This window comes from Puma concolor, chromosome B2, assembly GCF_028749965.1.
Source record: "Puma concolor isolate L17-30 chromosome B2, mPumCon1.1.hap2, whole genome shotgun sequence".
Classification (NCBI taxonomy): Eukaryota; Metazoa; Chordata; class Mammalia; order Carnivora; family Felidae; genus Puma; species Puma concolor.
Genome location: NC_141671.1, coordinates 92248994 through 92270107, shown reverse-complemented (window position 1 = coordinate 92270107; position 21114 = coordinate 92248994). Strand labels below are relative to the sequence as shown.

Sequence of the window (21114 nt, the reverse complement as noted above, 5' to 3'; positions counted from 1 at the left end):
TCACCCAATGCCTCCTGAATAATGTGCTTCACACACACTGTATTCTTTGCTAGTTCCAGCCTTTATGCTTGTTTATCCTGCTACCTACTATCCCCCCACTTAGTAGTATATCACTTGTCCTTCAAGACCCACATTTCACATTTTCTGTGAAGACTTCTTCGATGAGATCATTGATTCATTCATTCCAGAAACGAGCAGTTAGTGCTAGCTATGCAGAAAGTACTCTGCCAGGTGCTAGCAGAACAAACACAAATAAGCCATAATGCTGTTCTTCCCCTCATTTCAGCTTTGTCCATATACCTCTATTAGAAACATATGAGGCACCTTGGTGGCTCAGTTGGTTAAGCGTCCAACTTCCTCTCAGGTCATGATATCATGGTTTGTGGTTTTGAGCCCCACGTTAAGCTCTGTGCTGACAGTTCAGAGCCTGGAGCCTGCTTCATATTCTGTGTCTTTCTCTCTGTCCCTCTCTCGCACATGCTCATGTGTTCTCTCTCTCTCTCTCTCTCTCTCTCTCTCTCTCAAAAATAAATAAACACTTAAAAAAGTAAAATAATAAAGTAAAAAGAAACATTTTATAGAAATCACTTGTGTATGGGTCTCTTTCCATTCTGCAGATTATTCAAAGCTCAGATTTTGTCTTAAATTTCTTTGTATTTCTAGGATCCAGTACATGCTAAATGTCTATTTATCATTTAAGTTATCTTTTCTTTGGCCCTTTACAGTGTCCTTTTTTTAAGTCACAGTCATGTTTTATAAATTTGTTGGAAGGTACTTTTCTTAGGAGTATAAATAGTTGAGTACAGTAATGAATATGAAGTTGTGTAGAACTAAATAGAATCATGTGGTCAAATTACACAGCTGTATTGTACATAGATGGGTAAAAAATATCACTCTAGAGAGTGCCTGGATGGCTTAGTCAGTTAAGTGTACTACTCTTGATTTGGGATCAGGTCATGATCTCAGGGTTTGGGGGATCAAGCCCTGCATCGGGCTCTGGGCTGACAGAGTGGAGCTTGTTTGGGATTCTCTCACTCTCCCCCTCTCTCTGCCCCTCCCCTGTTCACACTCTTCCTCCCCTCTCAAAACAAGTAAATAAACTTAAAAAAAAACCATTCTAGGTATCTTCCTATAGGGAACTATGGTCCTTAAACTTTCGTGTGCATCAGAATAACTTGAAGAGATGATTAGAAATGTATATCTAATAATATGAAAAGATTTTTCATATTATTAGTCATTAGGAAAATGCAGATTAAAGCCACAATGGCATACCACTACACACCTCTTAGAATGGCTAAAATAAAAAATAATGACAGTCTCAAGTGTGGACAAGCATGGGAAGCAATTGGAATTCTAATATATTGGTGGTGAAAATGCATATGGTACAGCTACTTTGAAAATGGTTTGGCAGTTTTTGTAAAGTTAAACATACATTTACCATGTGACCCAGCAACCACACTCCTGGTATCTAGAGAAATTAAAATATATTCATATTCTCTCTCTCTCTCTCTCTCTCTCTCTCTCTCTCTCACGCACATGCACACACACACACACACACACACACACACAGAGTGAGAGAGAGAGAAACTTCACATGAGGATTCAATGAGGCTCTACTCATAATTGCCCAAAGTGGAAACAACTCAAACATCCTTCAGTGGATAATTGGATTAACAAACTAATATATCCATCCATGCTGTGGAATTCTGCTCAGCAAGAAAAAGGAATGAACTATCAATACAACTTGGATGAATCTCAAAGGCATCAAACAGAGTAAAAGAAACTAGCCTCAAAGGCTCATATACTGTTTGAGTCCATTTTTATAACAGTCTTGAAGCCACAAAAGTATAAGGATGGAGAACAGATCATTAGTTGCCAGAGGTTATAAGTGGAGAGGGTGCAACTATAAAGGAATAACAAGGGAATTTTTCAGGGTGAAAGAACTGTTTTATATCCTGACTATGGTAGTTGTTACAGAAATTGAACATATTAAAATTCATAGACTGTACACCAAAAGTGAAAAAATAATAAAATTTTTCTGTATGATTTTTAAAACAAGATTTTTAAAATGTACATCTCTTTGCCTCATTCCCAAGGATTCTAGTTTATTTGTACTCTGAGCTAGACCAGACCACAAGTAGCAAATTTAGCTTCAAAGACAATTAGGAATGAGCAAACCAGACTTATTTTAGGATTGTTGTCACTTCAGGTCTATACTAAACCAATTAAAAAGCAACGCACAAGATATTTTTAGCAAGAATAGAGACAAAAGAGAAATGATCCCTAGTGCCTCTATATTCCTCACTGAGACCAGAGGGATTACTCAGATGGTTGCCCGGAACCTGGTTGAACTCAATTGGTCAGAGTGGGGGGGGGGGTGCTATGTGAGTACTCTGCTACGTAATGGGGATATTCTTCCCCACGGTTCATTATTCCCTGCCTGCAGCCTCTTATTGTGTCATGGGTGCTGCAAACCAAGTCCTGCTCCAAATGGAGTTTGACTAAGGAATCTGCATTTATCACAAGCACATCAGGACATTCCACTGCAGGGGTCTACAGACAGCAGATTCAACTGAAACAAACAACAATCCAAGCAGTATAATTTGTACAGAGTATCTCCTCAAAAAAATATTTTCTTATTTATTCTGTTAGCTCTGTCTACTTATGAATATTAGAGAAGAAACTTACTAGATGAAATGTGTCTCCTCTCCCTACCCTTGGCCCATGAAAGAACTCTGTTATATCCTAGAAAATACTCCACAATTGACCTTATCCCAAGTCATCTCATATTCATAAGAGCTGTGTTAAGAAAATAGATCATAACTCTTGTCTGAAAAGATGAAAAAATTTAAAAAGATGAAAGTTTAGGCAATATGACCCAAATGTAGTTAATTATAAGGTCAGTGCATGATATGATTTCTAACAGGCTGACCACACTGCACAAAAATAAAAGAGGACTATACTCCCCATGAAAGTTGAAGAAGGAAGTCTTTTTGGGTATAAGTGTATTTTGTTCAGGACTCTAGGTCTGTGTGTAAGTTGTTATTTACTGGGATGGCCACTAGATGGAGTGGTTTGTTAATGTATTTCTGTTTGATTTTTGCAACAGATTTCATGGAGTGTTGTTTTCTTAGGTCATTTCCTTAGTTAATTATTATTAGAAGTTTAAAATTTTGGGGCACCTGGGTGGCTCAGTCTGTTAAGTGACTGACTGTTGGTTTCAGGTCAGGTCATGATCTTACAGTTCATGGGGTCGAGCCCCACCTCAGGCTCTGGGCTGAGAGCACTGGAACCTGCATGGGATTCTCTCTCTCCCTCTCTCTGCCCCTCCCCCACTTGCATGCTCATGTGTACTCGCTCCCCCCCTTCAAAATAAATAAATAAGCTTTAAAAATGAAAGTTTAAAATTTTAAGTGACTTTAGACATAATGTCACAAAGTCTGTACTAGAATCACAGACCCCTGAAATTCCACTTCCTGTCAGTGTAATGCCCCTTGCATAAAAACCATGGAAAGCTTCTCTTTCAAAAGATGCTCTTGAAATGTTGATAATGAAATTTTTAGAGCAATAGCAAGCAAATGCAGGACATGATGCCCCATTTATTGACTACATAAATACTTATTTTATGTTAATCTACTTTCTTTAATTTTATAGGGAGATTTTCTCCATTGTATAGTGTGAGTCTCAGTGAATTTTTTTAAGATACTCTGCTGTAGCAATTATATAGATTGCTGATAAGTGGATCAAATCCCACATCTGAGTTCAGACAAGGTCAAAAACAGACACCAGAAGTGAAGTTAGTATATTCAGGGCATTGTCAAGTTGAGGAACTAACATGGTCAGTGCCCTCCCATCAAAATCACCAAGAACACACCTCTAGGTGAACACATTTGGGTTTATTGGGTCACTTCAATGAGAAACAGTGCATGCGCTAAGGAATCATGCATGGGGATCTCAGAAAGAAGAGGGAAATGTCTTCCAGGAAGTAGGTTGTGTACAGAAAATATAAAGACCCTGGTGAAGTGGATGTGGCTTTGTCAAAAAAGGGACTTAGAGAAAAAGTCAACCCTAGTAGCTGGCATTGGTAAGTGAGGTTAGGGAATGAGAATAATTTGTAGAGTCTGTAGAGTCTTTTTTTTTTTTGTAATTGAACAAATACTTTTTTAATGTTTTTTTGCTTGTTTGTTTTGAGAGAAAGAGCGCAAGCAGGGGAGGTGGGTAGAGAGAGTGGTAGAGAGAGAGGATCCAAAGGAGGCTCCACACTGTCACTGCACAGCCCAGTGTGGGACTTGAACTCACAAACTGTGAGATCATGACCTTAGTCAAAGTTGGACACTTAACCAATTGAGCCACCCAAGCACCCAGAACAAACATTTATTTAATGCCACTCTGGGTCAAGCATAATATTGTGCCCTTTAATCCGTAATGTTGGACCAAAATAGATACAATTCCTGGCCTCGTGGCATTTACATTTCACTGGAGGGTTCAGACAAGTGTGATGAACACAGCATGTTAAGTGTTCTATTATAGGAAATACAGGGAGATATAGCAAGTTACTGGACCTCTGTAGCATTTGATATTATTGACCAGGCCCTAGTTCTTTTTTTTCTCCTGGGTCTTCTCCTGTTTTCCTAACTACTTTTTTTTCTTTTTTCTTTTTTATTTAAATCCAAGTTAGTTAACATATAGTGTAATAATGGTTTCAGGAGTAGAATTTAGTGATTCATCACTTACATATAACACCCAGTGTAGAGTCCTGCATTGTAAGGGCTGTGGCCTTTGCCCTGAATAAGTTGGAAGCAATTTAGATTTATGTTTTGTTTTTTTCTTAGATTTATGCTTTTTTTTAATAGAGTATTTTTGGAAGGATAGGAAACAAGAAATAATGATTGGTTACAAGTCTGTATGAAAGAGATGCTTACTTTTAACCTCATTCCTTTTGGATTTTGTGTCATGTTGGAGATTACCTATGTTTTAAGATAGGTAAAATATAATTTTTAACAATTTTATACAGAAAAATATATACTTAGGCCTCAAAACAAGAATAATTTTATGCTTACTTTGATGAAGTCATTGAACAAAAATGCTAAATAACAATTACTTGTAAATGTTAAATAATACTCTTTTATGTCTTGTTGATATCTACCTTAGGTGCAGAAGTCAAGAAACAAACAAGTACGAGAATTATTTCCAGATGGTTTTAGTATTCATCATGCGGGAATGCTTCGGCAGGACAGAAACTTGGTTGAAAATTTGTTTTCTAATGGGCATATCAAAGTTCTAGTCTGTACAGCTACATTAGCCTGGGGTGTCAATCTTCCTGCTCATGCTGTTATTATTAAGGTAATAGCTTACCTTACGTGGATTTGTGTGTGTCTTAAACCTGTGGATTGATTTATCTAGAAAAATACTGTGATTTGGCCATTTCATTGACTTTTACTGCTATTCATATAAGGTAAGAATTATTCGCTCCAAAAAAATCTAGTTTATATTGTGAAAATTTAACTCTATCACAGATGATGAAAGGATTAGTTAAAGTACACTTTTAAGATCTTGCCATATTTGCCTAATTTCAGTATTCAGCTCATCAGGATTATAGTTGTGTGTGTTTATGTAAATTTTTATTAACTTTTCTTCATCTAGGGAACACAAATATATGCTGCAAAAAGAGGCTCTTTTGTTGACCTTGGAATTTTAGATGTCATGCAGATATTTGGTCGAGCTGGAAGACCACAATTTGACAGATTTGGAGAAGGAATCATCATAACAACACATGACAAACTCAGCCATTACCTCACTTTGCTCACTCAACAAAACCCAATTGAGAGTCAGTTTCTGGAAAGCCTTGCAGATAACCTAAATGCAGAGGTAAGATCTGGTGAATAAAGGATAGGAATAGAATAATCAGCTGAAAGAATGGCCAAGTAAATATCAGGTGGAATTGGTTGCTATTCTGTAATCTTCAGGAATATAGTTTATGCCTATATAATATATGACTATATATATATATATAAAATATATGACTATATAATTATAGTCATAAGGCACAACAGACTGAATGGACTAAATGGCAATATTGTTGGTTAATTCAGAACAGTGTAGGATGCATATGATAACTGATAAGAACTCATTGCTAAAAGAGTGTACTTTTAAACTGTGAAGTTTTGTTATAGGCCAGAAATCTAACCAAAGCTGTACAAATGAGAGAAACAGAAATAGCAGTAACAACCACTATATTTGGATTACACTCTTAGAAAGTTTTTTATAAGGTTTATAAAGGTGTTTTTTTTTTTATGTTAGGTCATTGACCTTTCATACAGAATATACTTGCTTAAATTGAGCTACAGTATTATAATTTGTTTCATGTATGTATGTGCATTTTGTGTTAAGATTTAAATAGCAGACTCTGGAAGTCCAAGTAATGTATTAACTGGTAAAGAGGATAAACATTCTTAATTTAAGAGTCTGTGTGTCAAACATTTAAATAAAGTTTCACTCTGTTGATGACATTTTTTAATTATTGCCCTGGCATTCAACATTTTCCTGCTTCTATATCCTTTCTTGTCTTTAAAATTCACATAATTTTTTAAAATAGATGGAGTATAAATGTTAAATAGATGAATAAATGACATGTTAATAGATGAATAAATGAAATGAAATATTTGCAATCAAATATTGTGTATGAGTGCTATATCAGGTACTTCTTAAACAGCTTATAAAAATTTCACTTACATTCTGTTCATTACTATTCTTTTTCGAGGATCAAAAGCACATCCACTATGCAGTCCCCTCTGTTAAAGTACATGTAGTCCAAAAGGGGAAAAAAGATACAAAAACACAGTGATATTTTCTATAAAAAGTGATATTTTCTATAGATGGAGTCAGCAGAAGGAGGAAACACTTTTAGTCTCTGGCTATTAGGAAAAGCTTTGTTCCTGATGATGGCAGAACTTGATCTGAGATCAGAAGATTAGATAAGGTTTGGAAGATCTGGTTCGAAGTTAGAAAAAGTCATAAAAGACGCTAGTCTCTAGTAACATAATTACAAGAAAATAAAAATGATTAGAAAATAAATTTTTACTCTAAAGGCAATGTTATTATAGCTCAGTTTCAGTCCCCATTACCTGTTATGATTGCATGCTTTAAATAATTAGGTCTTTGGTCTTGGGTCATCAGTATCTCTGATAGAATAGTCTATTGTGCAATCCATGATAGTAATAGTAGGAGTGGCATGAGAACAATCTAAATGCCCTGCGAGGTAGATATTATTGCCTCAGAGAGATAAATAACCCAAAGTTACTGATTTTTGGAACTAGTATTCAAACTGAGGCATATTTAACTACAAATCTAGTTTCTTTATGATAACCTAGATTTTTGTTGCCTTATACAGAATGTAGTCAGTTAAAGGTGAATACATTTCTCTACATTGATACTTACCATTTGTCTTCTCTAAGACCAGGACTAATTTTTCCAAAATAGTAGTCATAATTTCTCTCACTTAAAAAGAAAGGCTCTTTTTATGCAAGTTTTCCAGGAAAGTGTATCAAGAAAGACTATCTTCATAAATATAATTACTATCCTTTTTATAAATGGTAAAGTAAACTCAAGGTGGTGATGTTATTGTGCAGAAGACATGGGATAAGTGAAATACTGCTATGTCCTCAAGGAACTCTTTTTTATAGACTGTAAAATATTATCGATGAAAAACTATTTGGTCAAGCCCTGAAAAATTTAGAAAATAAATTGTAGTCAATAGATTTAACTCATATTCATAAAGTACTTATTAGGTCATTTTCCAAAATGTCAACTAACTATAACCATAATTCCATTTAATGCCATCAAAGGCATTCAAATAATGAAATATATATCTAGAAATTTTTTGCTAATATAGTGAAGTACAGCCATTGCTAAAACTTTTTTCTCATATTTTAGTCTACTTAGAATAGCTCCCACTTAAAGTAAATTTTCTTTTAAGGAAACAAATTCCCTTATGGTTGAGTATAAAATTAAATTTGGTAATCTGTGGAAATCAAGTGTGAAATTAGTTTATAAAATGAATGTGTACTGTGTTCTTAAGGTAATGGGTTTTCAAGTCTTTAGACTCCCCAGATCTTTGCAAGACTATTCAGTGGCAGTGATCAACATAAATGTCATATTAGATTAGGAATATTGCCTCTACTATTATCTTTTGTAGCATGAATATCTATTCTGACCATTAGTTTAGAAGAACTGAAGAAAGTAATATGTTAAGTAATAATTTTAATATATTTTATGAGACAAATTTGCTGATTGATACCTGATACCTAATACAGCTGACTCTTAATGCTAATGCCAGAAGGTCACAAGTCCCTTTTTTTTTTTTAAGTTTATTTATTTTGAAAGAGAGAGAGCTTGCACATACATGCAAGTGAGGGAGGGGCAGAGAGAGAGAGAGAATCCCAAGCAGGCTCTGCTCTGTCAACACAGAGCCCAACTCAGGGCTTGAACACACAAACCATGAGATCATGACCTGAGCCAAAATCAAGAGCCAGATGCTTAACTGACTGAACCACCCAAGCGCCCCAACAGCCACTTACTTTTGCACTGAGAGAAACACTGAAGCATGTTTGAGGCTTATTAAAATGCATTCAGCAGACATTACTGTGTACCTGCTCTGTGTTAGGCCCTTGTAGTACATACTTTAAAATACATGAATATATCTATAACCCTACATATATTCTATATGGAGTTTTTCTTTTTTTTTTTTCAAGTTTATTTATTTATTTTTGAGAGACAGAGAGGGCACAAGCTGAAGAGGGGCAGAGAGAGAGGCAGAGACACAGAATCCAAAGCAGGCTCCAGGTTCTGAGCTCTGAGCCCTCAGTGCAGAGCCTGACTGCCAGGCTCACACTCACAAACCACAAGATCATGACCTGAGCTGAAGTAGGATGCTTAACCAACTGACTCACCCAGGCGCCCCTATATGGAATTTTTCTTGTCTCTACATGACATAGTATAAATACCTTGTCCTTAGATTTAAGTCTTCCATAGTGTAACCAACCTTCCCAATGCTGATTCTGGTTATTCTCCAACACATGTCTTCTGCACAAGACAGACTCTCAGTCTATTCACTTCATTTATAAAGTCCCAATTTTCCCATTTATAAAATAGGGACAATCTCACTAGATTGTTGTGAAAATTTAAGAAGCACCTGTGCTAAGCTGGTATTTAGTAAACTATTTGTATCACTTACCATTATCTGATAGTCCCTTGATACTCAGCCTATTTATACTTACTGTCAGCTTTCAAATCCTAGCTGAATAAATACATAAATGGCAGTATGTTTTTTTTCATATATTTGCTAAAGGATACAAACACACACAGTCATGCATATACATACATACTGATGATTATATTTATTTTGTTTTTATAGGATTTCAACCAGTTTAAGAAAACACACAAGGAAGCAATTAAGATCATCTTAAAGGCTAAATTTAAATAGGTGAATTAGATATAAAGTGATACTTTGAGTCTAACTTCTAAATTACCAAATTTGGGGTAGATTTTTTTTTTCTTCTTAACAGAACATAGAACTCTATTACGTTGTATATTTAATGGCACTTTTACAAGTTTTACACGTTAGGCGTTTTTAATTAAAATCATTTTTGGATAAGTATTATGTACTAGGCACCAGGGATGGTGATTTCATGTACAATCATCTTAGTTACACGTGTCTCACCTACATGAACAGGGGACTTCTTAAGACCGGAGATCATGCTCCATTTATTGCTATATCCATTGTACTTTATATAATACAGACTTGTAACTGAGTTACTATGTGATTGTTGAGATGAATGGATATATTGCAAAGAGATTTGAAAAATACTTTTATCATAAAAGGCTCCTGTGCTAAGTAGCCACTAGGTGACAGCAGATATTTACAAGCAAATTTTTGTCTTTGTCACTAGGTGGCATTCAAAGATTAATCTAGAAATATGATGTACCATCATGAATTTACATCAGCTTTTCAGGGTAGTCTGTTTTCTTTTGGTGAACATTTAGATGACTTGAATGACTTAATCCAGTTTGATACCTTCTTCCTCCTTTCCTTTAATCTTATCATTAGTAGCAACAGGTGCTTATTAATGTTTATTTACTGAGTCTGATTTTGGAAATGATAGCATTATTTTATCCTTATCCTTTATAAAATTTTCTATATCAGGAGTTGTGTTATATTATTTTAAAATATCTATTGGTCATAAGGGAATCCACACTGTTTTGGCCATCAAATAATAAAATCACAAATGGAGGACACTATCAGATTTTTAGCTATATAATTAAACTAGTTTCCTTTACCTCAGCAGGCTAGAAAATGTTTCAGCTGTCTCGCTCTCACTCTTTTTTGAGAAAGAGAGCAAGTGTGCATATGACTGCAGGAGGGGCAGAGGAAGAAAGAGGGAGAGGATCTTAAGCTGGCTCCACGGCCAGCACAGAGCCCAAAGAGGGGCTCAATCTCACTACTGTGAGATCATGACCTGAACAAAAATCAAGAGTCAGACACTTAACCAACCGAGCACTCGGGTGCCCCCAGCTGTCTCATGTTTAATATTTAGGGAGTGTGGCACAATTCCTTTATTAGTTATGTTTTAGTCTTGCTACTCTTCATTTTGTAGAAAGTCTTACAGTTCACTTTTTAGGAAATGTATATATTTACCTATGTTGTGGGTGACTTAGTCATTTGTAAATACATTAAATTTATGTAATTATGCTGATATAATTGACATAAGACATTGTGTAAGTTTAAGGTTTACAGTGCAATGGTTTGATATGTGTATAATTGTGAAATACGTACCACAGTAAAGTTAGTAAACCTATTCTTCATGTAACTATCATTTTGTTGTTGTTATCATGAGAACACTAAAGTGCTACTCTCATATCAACTTTCAAGTACACAATATAGTATTACTAACTATAGCTCCCATGCTGTACGTTAGATAACCGAAACTTACTCATCTTACAACTGAAAGTTTATGCCTTTTGACCAACATCTCCCCATTTCCCCCACCCCTCAACTCCTGGCAACCACTATTCTGCTGTTTCTTTCCATGAGTTTGGTGTTTCTAGAGTCCACGTGTAAGTGAAATGCTACAGTATTTGTCTTTCTCTGACTTGTTTCAAGTTAGTGTAAATTTAAAGTAAATAGAATCCACCTAATTATTTTTACATTGGTCATTTCTCTTTTTTTAATAAGTAATAGTATGGTGTATAGTATAGTGATGTTTATATATTGCTAGATCTCATCTTCAACTACTAAAGATAGCTAAGTATCCATATTTATTTCACAAAATTAGTTATACAGAATTAAAAATTATAGGAATAAAACAAACATAAAAGTTTTATTTTCTTTAATATTGAGTGCTGAAATGAGAGACTTTCTTTTTCCTTTTTTTTTTTCTCCTAATACAATAATAATTTAGGTAGGAGGCATCTCTCTTCCTTTTATTGAGGTATTAAGAAGTTTAATTTTTTTTTAGCCATAGGTTCAGGAAGAATTATGCAACTATGAAGTTTCCAAGTTTTGCGTGAACTTTTAAATTAAGGAACACTAAGTAAAGTGATTACCTGGATATCTAGTAGCTAAGGAAATGTATTTTTAGGAAAACTTTTCATTGCAATTTTGTTTTAATACCATTTTCTAATAATTTCTTTCTCTTTATTACACAGATCTTATATTGTATTTTTAAATTATTAACCTTTCAATGCTGTATATATAGAATTAAACCCCATTTAGGTAAAATAATCAAATGCCATAATATTGAGTAAACTTGGTTTTGGAAGTTAGCATTTCCAATGTACTGTTCTCAATTAAATGAGGCAGGACTGATTTTTAATTAATTGGAGAGGTGTCATGTCCAGTAATTGTACTTACCTTCTTTTAAATACAGCATAATGATGTATTTTAACTTACCCTTTGACAAAATGACCTTTGATGTAATGTTTATATCCAACTTTAATGCATTAGTTTAATTTTTGTTATATTTTTGATTTACAGATTGCTCTGGGAACAGTTACTAATGTGGAAGAAGCAGTGAAGTGGATAAGTTACACTTATCTCTATGTACGGATGAGAGCAAACCCATTAGTATATGGCATCAGTCACAAGGCTTACCAGGTAGAAAACTCATTTATTGAAAAAAAACAAGCCTTCTTTTTGGTTTTGTAATCTTTTTATGATATGAGGATAAATATTTGCTACTTCTGCCTCATCTGAATAGTTAGGTACATAGAAGAAAAACAAAGAGCTTTAATCTTTTTTAGAAAATACGAAGGAAAATTAAATTTGCCACTTGTAATTATTTTACTTTATATCTTTTCCCACTGATACTAAAAAGTGAGTCTTTATATATTATCAGTTTATTATTCAGGTACATTTCCATTTGATATTGATATTTTGCTGTGATTTTTTAAAAAACTATAATAAATAAAGGTAATTAGATTAAACCAGACGTGAGAATTATAGATCACTTTTAATCACAGGCCTATGTTTTATGAAGTATATTCTTCTTATCAAGTCCCTTCTAAGCCTTTATTCCTAAATTAAAAGATAGCATTAATGAGTTATTAACAGTGTGAAGGCTTGAATCAGTTCCACTGAACACAGTGACAGAACCAGATTTATGTTGTAGTAGCCCTTCCTGTGAACTTTACAGTTGTGTGGTCCACGTGGCTTACAGATTCTGTAAGATCTTGTCTTTTATTAGAACTCTGTTTTATATGCTGCAAATACTTCCTAATTACAGATAAAATCAGTTGTCTAATGAAAACATTCTGTCACCATCATCATATGGATATTCACTAGTGTTAAGTCAAAAGTAGCAAAGTTGAACTGAACTTAAAATTATAGTTTTCCCCATTCACTGTTAATTTAGCTTCTGTATATATTCCATTGTCTTATCAAAGCAGTGGCCAATCTTTTTTGTCATTTTTCCTTTTCCTGTGCTGTAGACTTGACCATGGAAAAATTGAAACTTAAGGGTTAGGAGGAAAAAAAAAAAAAAAAGACCTTGCTACAAATAGGGGCTCGTGAAAATAGTCAATGGCACTATGAAAATATTCTGAAAGGGTAGAGGAAGATGAAACACAACACATATTTTCATGGGCTAAGCCATTGCAAATCTTGGGGCAAAATAAACACATTGATTTTTTTAAGTACTAGATTAATATCAGGGGTCATTTTTGTATAATTTTCTAGTGTAAAGAAAGTGATTTTTTTTTTTTCTTTCTTAGGTACATAGTTTTACTTACTATCTTCACAGTTTAGGGACTTTTTAATTTTCTTTTTACTTACGTGTTTGTTTTATTACTCAGTAAGAATTTGTAGCCACAAACTCATGTGAACTGACACAAATCATGTTGTCCAACGTATTTTTTAATGGTTTAGTAACATGTGATGAATAAAATGGTTTTATAAGATGAACCTGATACATACAGTATATCATTTATAGCAAATTTTAAGACTTTCATGTTTGTTAATGGCTTTTGATTCCATCTTCCCTACATTTGACTTCCTTTGCCTCATTTTTCTTATTTTTAAATTTGTTTTAGCTATGTTTGGTATATGAATATGCTGCCATCAAAATCTAGGTTAGAATGAATAATAGGAGTATTGACTCATCAGTTGATTCCCAAAGAATTTTTATACTCCCCTCAGTCCCACTTAAAGGTCATATTTATTGTTCATGACCAGAGCATGATCTTCAGTACTTGGTGTGTATGCCTGTGTATATGTGTATATACATACACATACTTATACAAACACACATACATCACAATATTTAAGAATTTTTGTTAATATCTTGTGTTAAATGTCCTTTCTGCTTAGAAAAGGCTATAAAATAATTTCAAAACTATTCAAAAATTTCTTGTCAACTTCATCTTACTCTTTGCTTTTATTATTATTATAGGCAAATGGGTTTTTCCATCAGCAGTTGTGAAAACTGCTAGAACACTGAAGTCATACTCTTGAAAGGACAATTTTGCATTTATTTGTTTATATCTTTAATAGAGAAAATCATCCTCACTATAATTTCTCCAAAAGCTGATGAAGTATGATATTTTAAAATCCCTAGTTATTTTAGTGTAGGAGGGAGAAGATAGATTGTTTTACTTATATCTGATTTCTGTTCTTAAGACCAAGTAAGAATTTTAGTGAATTTGACTATGATATGCCTTGTGATGGTTGGTTTTTGTTGAATCTACTGGGGAGTTCTCTGTGCTTCTTGGATTTTAATGTCTGTGTCCTTCCCCACATTAGGAAAGTTTTCTGCTATAATTTCCTCACATAAAGCTTCTGCCCCTTTTTCTCTCTCTTCATCTTCTGGGCCTCCTATGATTCAGCTGTTATTCCTTTCTAATAAATTATGGAGTTCTCTAAGTCTTGTATCATGACCTTTTGCCTTTGATTCCCCTTTTTTTCTGCTTCATTATTCTCCATAATTTTGTCTTCTATATAGCTGATTTTCTGCTCTGCTTTGTCCATCCTTGCCATAGTGGCATCTATTTAGGATTGCATCTCAATGAATTTTAGATTCTGAAATATTCCTATCCATCTAAAGATAATATAAAGATTGATCACTTTTTTAATCTTAATGAATTTAAAAAATTTTTTTTCAATGTTTATTTATTTTTGAGAGACAGAGAGAGACAGAGTGTGAGTAGGGAAGGGGCAGAGAGAGAGGGAGACACAATTCAAAGCAGGCTCCAGGCTCTGAGCTGTCAGCACAGAGCCCGATGCAGGGTTCAAACCCACGAACCATGAGATCATGACCTGGGCCAAAGTCGGAAGCCCAACCGGCTGAGCCACCCAGGCCCCCCAATCTTAATAAAGGCTTACTTTATTTAATGGATTAAAATATGTTCTAGCTATGTACTAAATTTATAAAAATGTTCTTTAAAAACAGTAATAAAAATTTTTATTCTAACTAAAGCATCAACAAAAAATTTTAATTTCCATAAATAGGTATATATTTGCAAATGATGACTCTCTAAAGAAATATCCAAGTATTTATATATATATTTTTTCCTACAGATTGACCCAACATTAGCAAAGCACCGAGAACAGTTGGTCATTGAAGTTGGACGAAAACTAGACAAAGCTCGAATGATTCGTTTTGAAGAGCGAACTGGATATTTTTCCTCAACTGATTTGGGTAGAACTGCTAGCCACTACTATATTAAGTACAACACCATTGAGGTATTATACTCAGTGGAACAAATACAATAATATGTTTGTTCTTAGATGTATATATGTTTCTGGACTTCAAAATATAGCATTAATGTAAAGTAACTAAAGCAACTAATAGAACAAAATGCACTTAACTTATATGAATTCAATAACATAATACAGTAAACACAAGAGAAAATAAGACTTTAAAAAATAAGGACCCTCTTGCCATCTGTTCAGTGAGTATATCCTAAGTAGTAGGACACACCCAAGCCTAAAACATTGAGCATTTGGGGGAGACCAGTTGAACGAATGCCTGAATGAAATTAGGGAGGAGGTGATGGCTTCATGGTATCAATGAACAAAAAGTTGAAAAATTACTTGCAGGTTATTGAGAAACATTGGCTAAGGAAGAGTTAGAAAAACTAATGCAATTATCAGTTCAGCCAAGCTATACCATTTGGGCAATTTAAGAGGTTTCATGGATAATTTAGACTGCACAATGTATCCTTGCTTGTTGCCTTTTAACATGATTTTGTGTAAGATAGGATGCCACTATAATATTTACATTTTAAGGAATATATGTATGTTTTTATGTGTGTTTGTAGGCATGTATATGCACCTACGTATGTTAATACATGGAAAAATGTAACCAGGGATTACCTGTGAGGAAAGTCTTAATTTCAAAGACCAAGATGGGTTAAAGCACATTTTTACTCTCCTTTTTATAGAGAAAGAGTTTGAATTATTTTTTTATATTCTTTTTTTTTGTACCTAATTTTATTTTTTTTATTTTTTTTAAATGTTTACTTTTGAGAGAGACAGAGAGAGACATACATAGAGTGAGAGTGGGGGAGGGTCAGAGAGAGAGGGAAACCCAGAATCTGAAGCAGGTTCTAGACTCTGAGCTGTCAGCACAGAGCCTGATGTGGGCTTTGAACTCACAAATCATGAGATCATGACCTGAGCCAAAGTCAGACGCTTAGCTGCCTGAGCTACTCAGGTGCCCTTAATTTTATTTTTTAAATGGAAAAGTAATATAAATCACGAAAGTGAAATTTCCTCAGAAATATGAAAACCTAGGCCTGTATGAAATCTAAATTTTGTACTCATTTAACGTGCTTAGGCATATAACAGTTTTCAGAAAACACCTTTGTGTGCATACTAGCTTTTCTTCATCTTTCCCCGATTAAATCTTGAATTTGTAGAGCACTTTAGGTTTCTTCTTTCAACATGTATCATCTCACAACTCTGATCTGATCTTCCTTAACCCAGAACATTTTCCCTAGCTCTCTGCTGCTTCCGTCACGGGCTCACGTGCACTCATTTTGTCCGCTAAGTAACGTTTCTCATTTTCCCACTTGGTAGTATGTTGCTGTCCAACTACATCTTGTGCCTGTAGCTCTTTCAAGAACTGCAGCCATTCTTCAGCTTTATCTATATTCTGTATGGTCTTATTAACTGATTTTTTTTCTTCTCAGTCTCCTGAAGTTCTACATTCCCTTACTAGTAATATTACGATATCTTCGCCAGAATTTTCAGGTTACATAATTTTAGTTATGCCTCTTTGAATTTTATATGATGTAGGATCAGCTTAAAGTTGGTGAATAGTGCAGATTTCCATATGCCAATGCTGAAAATGAGCCAAGACTGGACTGTTATGCTGAACGTTTTTTTTAGATATCTAATGTAGGTTTTAATAACTGACTTTATTGATCTTTTTGCTTCTAAAAGTCTTCTCCAGCTAATTATGTTTTAGGAAACTTTTTAGTCTCTGATAAATTTGATGATGTTTAAAACAATGTTCAGGAATAGTATGCCACAGACATAATAACTCTGAATTGTTTAGGACTCAAATATTCTCTAAGAATGTTTTGATGTATAGTCACTTTTTAATTGAAAATATTTCACTGGATATTCTATTTTAACCAAATATAACACTTACCTTGGTAGACCTTCAATGAACTCTTTGATGCTCACAAAACAGAAAGTGATATTTTTGCTATAGTCTCCAAAGCTGAAGAATTTGATCAAATCAAGGTAAGATTACTTGAAGCTTAAATCAATGCATATAGCATATATACATTCATCTATTTATAAAAGCTTATAGTTAATTGTTATTCCTGATACAGTATAAGCTGTATGGCACTTCACACTTGGAGTACCAGCAGTATTCTTCCATTTATCAACAATGTCCACTATCCTAGATTATGATATTATGTCATCTCTGACATTATTCTTTGCTCTCTACTGCAAATCAAATCTAATTTAAGTAGGTTTTGCAGTAATGAAACTAGCAGAGAATATAGTTTGTAGATTTTGGTTTATTTGCAATATAAGGTTCACTGAAGAAAATATAAAGGACATGCATGATTCAAACTTAGATATAAGTATTTCTGTACCTGTATTATAATTTAATCTTATTAACAGTGGAAACTTTAATACTGTGAATCATAGTACTTCACAGCTTTAAGCTATGAATGTGTTATACCATATAAAAATATATGACTGTAATGAATGCATTTGAAGATAATTCAAGTTTGCCCTAATCCATTTGGGCAGAGGTTTTACTCTGGTCAAATAAAATATGAAATCTCATCAACTGAAGGATGGTGAGGTCAGAAGATTTAATTTTTGTGGCATATCAAATTTTTATATGTCAATGGCAACTTTAATATTGGTGATGAATAATAAAATGTAATTGTATCAGCCTCAAGATAGTTTCTTATTGTATTTTATTAGCTACCTATGAAAAAATTACTATATATTAGTATACAAAAGAAAAATGTTGCATTACATCAAATGGAAACTTTAAAAAAATATGTAATATGGTTTAGTTTCAATATGAAAAATTTCAATAAATCATCCCAAATAATCTTACAGAAACATTGATTCTTCCAGGTCAGAGAAGAGGAAATAGAAGAGCTAGATGCCTTATTAAACAATTTCTGTGAACTCTCGGCTCCTGGAGGTGTAGAGAACAGTTATGGGAAAATAAACATCCTACTTCAAACTTATATCAGCCGAGGAGAGATGGACAGTTTCTCCCTTATATCAGATTCTGCATATGTTGCACAGGTAAGAATATTACTCCCTTCCTGTTTGCCCTTTCTTGGTTACTTCTAGAGACTCAAGAAATTAATTCATGCTATACTCTGAACGTATTGCATTGTGACATGCTAGCAATTACCATTTTATTGCAGAACTAGTTGTATTTAATTTGCACATCTTTTATGCCACCTATGCTATTAGATCAGAAATGGAAGTGGGATTTGGTGGTTGGTTTGGCTCTTTTGATGTTGCTACTGTTTTCATTGTACAGTTTAAAAATATCAACATTTGTGTTTTTCTGCTTTACATGATACATTTCTTTTACTTACAAAGGCAATAATACATGAATATTTCAAGCAAAGTAAAAGATTGTGGAACCTTTGTAGCTTACCCCAAATGTTAGAAATATAAACATTTTTTTACCATTAAATAAGGCTTAATAACTACTTCATACCACATGTTCACTATGATAAGTCTCTGATATAAAAAAAAATAATAATCTTTTTTCCCTTTTGGTGATACTTAAAAATAGAGAACTGAAAGAAAATTATTCCCTAAATGACAGCTCATTAAATATATATATTTTTTAAATGCTGTAGTGTAAAATGTTGTAGTATTTATATTCAAGACTTCACGTGAAGTAAAATAGGTTATTTTTTGCAGTATTTACCTTTCAAATGAGTTTTCTCTTCTAGACCTTTATTTAAAAACATACTCTTAATCAAAAATACCTTTTTCTTTTAATTTTTTAAAGCTGTTTATTTATTTTTGAGAGAGAGATTGGAAGAGAGAGAGAGTGCACACAGGGGAGGGGCATAGAGAGAGGGAGACAGAGAATCCCAAGCAGGGTCTGCACATTAGTGCAGAGCCTGATGCAGGGCTCGAACTCACTAACTGTGAGATCATGTCCTGAGCCAAAACCAAGAGTCAGACGCTTAACTGAGCCACCCAGGCACCCCAAGAATACCTTTTTTGAAAGAGAAACAAACCAAGAAACAGACTCTTAATTATAGAGAACAAATGGATGGTTACCAGAGGGGAGGTGGGTGAGGGGATGAGTGAAATAAGGGTGCGAATTCAGGAGTACACTTCTCATGATGAACACCAGTATGAGGTATGGAATTGTTGAATCACTATGTTGTACACCTGAAACTAATATAACACTGTATACTAACTATACTGTAATTAAAATAAAATTTTAGGGGCGCCTGGGTGGCTCAGTCGGTTAAGCGTCCGACTTCAGCCCAGGTCACGATCTCACGGTCCGTGAGTTCAAGCCCCGCGTCGGGCTCTGGGCTGATGGCTCAGAGCCTGGAGCCTGCTTCCAATTCTGTGTCTCCCTCTCTCTGACCCTCCCCCGTTCACGCTCTGTCTCTGTCTAAAAGTAAAATAAACGTTAAAAAAAAATTTTTTTTTAAATAAAATAAAATTTTAAAAAATTCCTTTTTCATCATATTTTATTGAGTAATGCCTCCTGTAAGTTAAGGAAAAATAAAAGCTTAATCTTATTATAAATATAGAAATGATTCTGCTATGTATCTTATGTTGGTAGTTTTGTTCAAAAACTTTATATAGAAAAAGTATGTTTGTGTTAAATAAATTAGTATTAACAGCCATAAATACTCAGGGGTGCTTTAAGATAACTATAAACATGAAATATTTGCAAACATGAACCAAGACATATTGGCAAGCAATTTGAATGAATTCAGTAATTTAATCAAAGTAGCCAAGGAACCAGGTGATTTCATATACTCTGTAAAGCAAATGTGGATGTGGTGAAAACTTCCTTTTCCTTTTGCATTTGGAAGACATGTGTTTCCTGCCATAAAAATTTATATATAGTCTCAAAACTCTGTGACTTCTATAGGAACCATTGTCTAACTTCTTTTATCTGTTTTTCTGAAAAATAATATTATAGTGTCATTTTATGTTTTCTAATGATTTTATATTGAAACAGTTAATGACTTCTCTAAAAGTTAAAGCTTTTCTGGGTTCAAGATGAATAATCTGGCCCATTTATGGTTGATTCAAGATTATCAAGACTGACAGATGGATTGCTTTATAATGTAAAACTTACGGTTTCTTCATGATTGGTGCTCAGAAAGTCAGTCTCAGAAAATTAAGGTTATATCTCAAAGCATCCTGGTTTTTCTTAAATGGCTATTGTGGGTTTATTATTCTTGAATGCGTGGGATAAATTACTTTTGAGTTTATGTTTTAAGTTTAAGCCATCAACAGTTCCACAAACACCCTCTCAGCTCTGTAAAATAGTAATCATCCCTTCTGTATTTCTAAAACTTGATTATCTCAGGCCCGAGATAAATCCTTAGCTCAAATATTCTACGATTTTATAAAGAATCCTATATTTAGCTTCTCTAAACTGCACATTTTAGAGACTTTAATCATTATGCTCACTCAATTTATATCATTCCAGATTAAAATGCCTGCTTATATCTCACATGGGATTCCTCCTTCCATTTCTTTTAGCTTTTAGGGAACAACTGTAGGTTGTGACATAGAAAAATAACATACTTTCAAATACAGTTGGGAAAATTAGCCTGGCATGTTCTTACAAGAGCAGCTAGGAATGATGCAAGAAGAAAATCTCTTTGGTAGAGATAATAATCAAAATGTTCATTTATCATTCTCTTGGCTTAATAAAAGCCATCCTGTAATTTTTAATAGGTATCCAAACTGTCCTTATACTTCTAAGTACCATTTTTGTTCTTAAATTTCTAATACTGATAAAAAGTAGTTGAATTTGTTAAGAGACAAATACATATTTTATATAAAATGTAATATCAAATCCCTTAACTCTTATGATCATTTTTACCTCATAACTTCGATCTTGGTCAAAATAAT

At 33.8% G+C, this 21114-nt stretch overlaps 1 protein-coding gene across 3 annotated transcripts in view; it reads left to right on the top strand.

Moving 5' to 3' along the window:
* Positions 1 to 21114, top strand: part of ASCC3 (activating signal cointegrator 1 complex subunit 3) — a 373037-nt gene that overhangs the window by 216687 nt on the left and 135236 nt on the right. For all 3 annotated transcript variants that reach the window (XM_086707498.1, XM_025925165.2, XM_086707497.1), the window contains exons 15-20: positions 5151 to 5342; positions 5643 to 5867; positions 12031 to 12150; positions 15067 to 15231; positions 17155 to 17241; positions 18103 to 18279. In XM_086707498.1, the coding sequence (XP_086563624.1) occupies positions 5151 to 5342; positions 5643 to 5867; positions 12031 to 12150; positions 15067 to 15231; positions 17155 to 17241; positions 18103 to 18279 (966 nt within the window). The remainder of the gene's footprint in view (positions 1 to 5150; positions 5343 to 5642; positions 5868 to 12030; positions 12151 to 15066; positions 15232 to 17154; positions 17242 to 18102; positions 18280 to 21114) is intronic.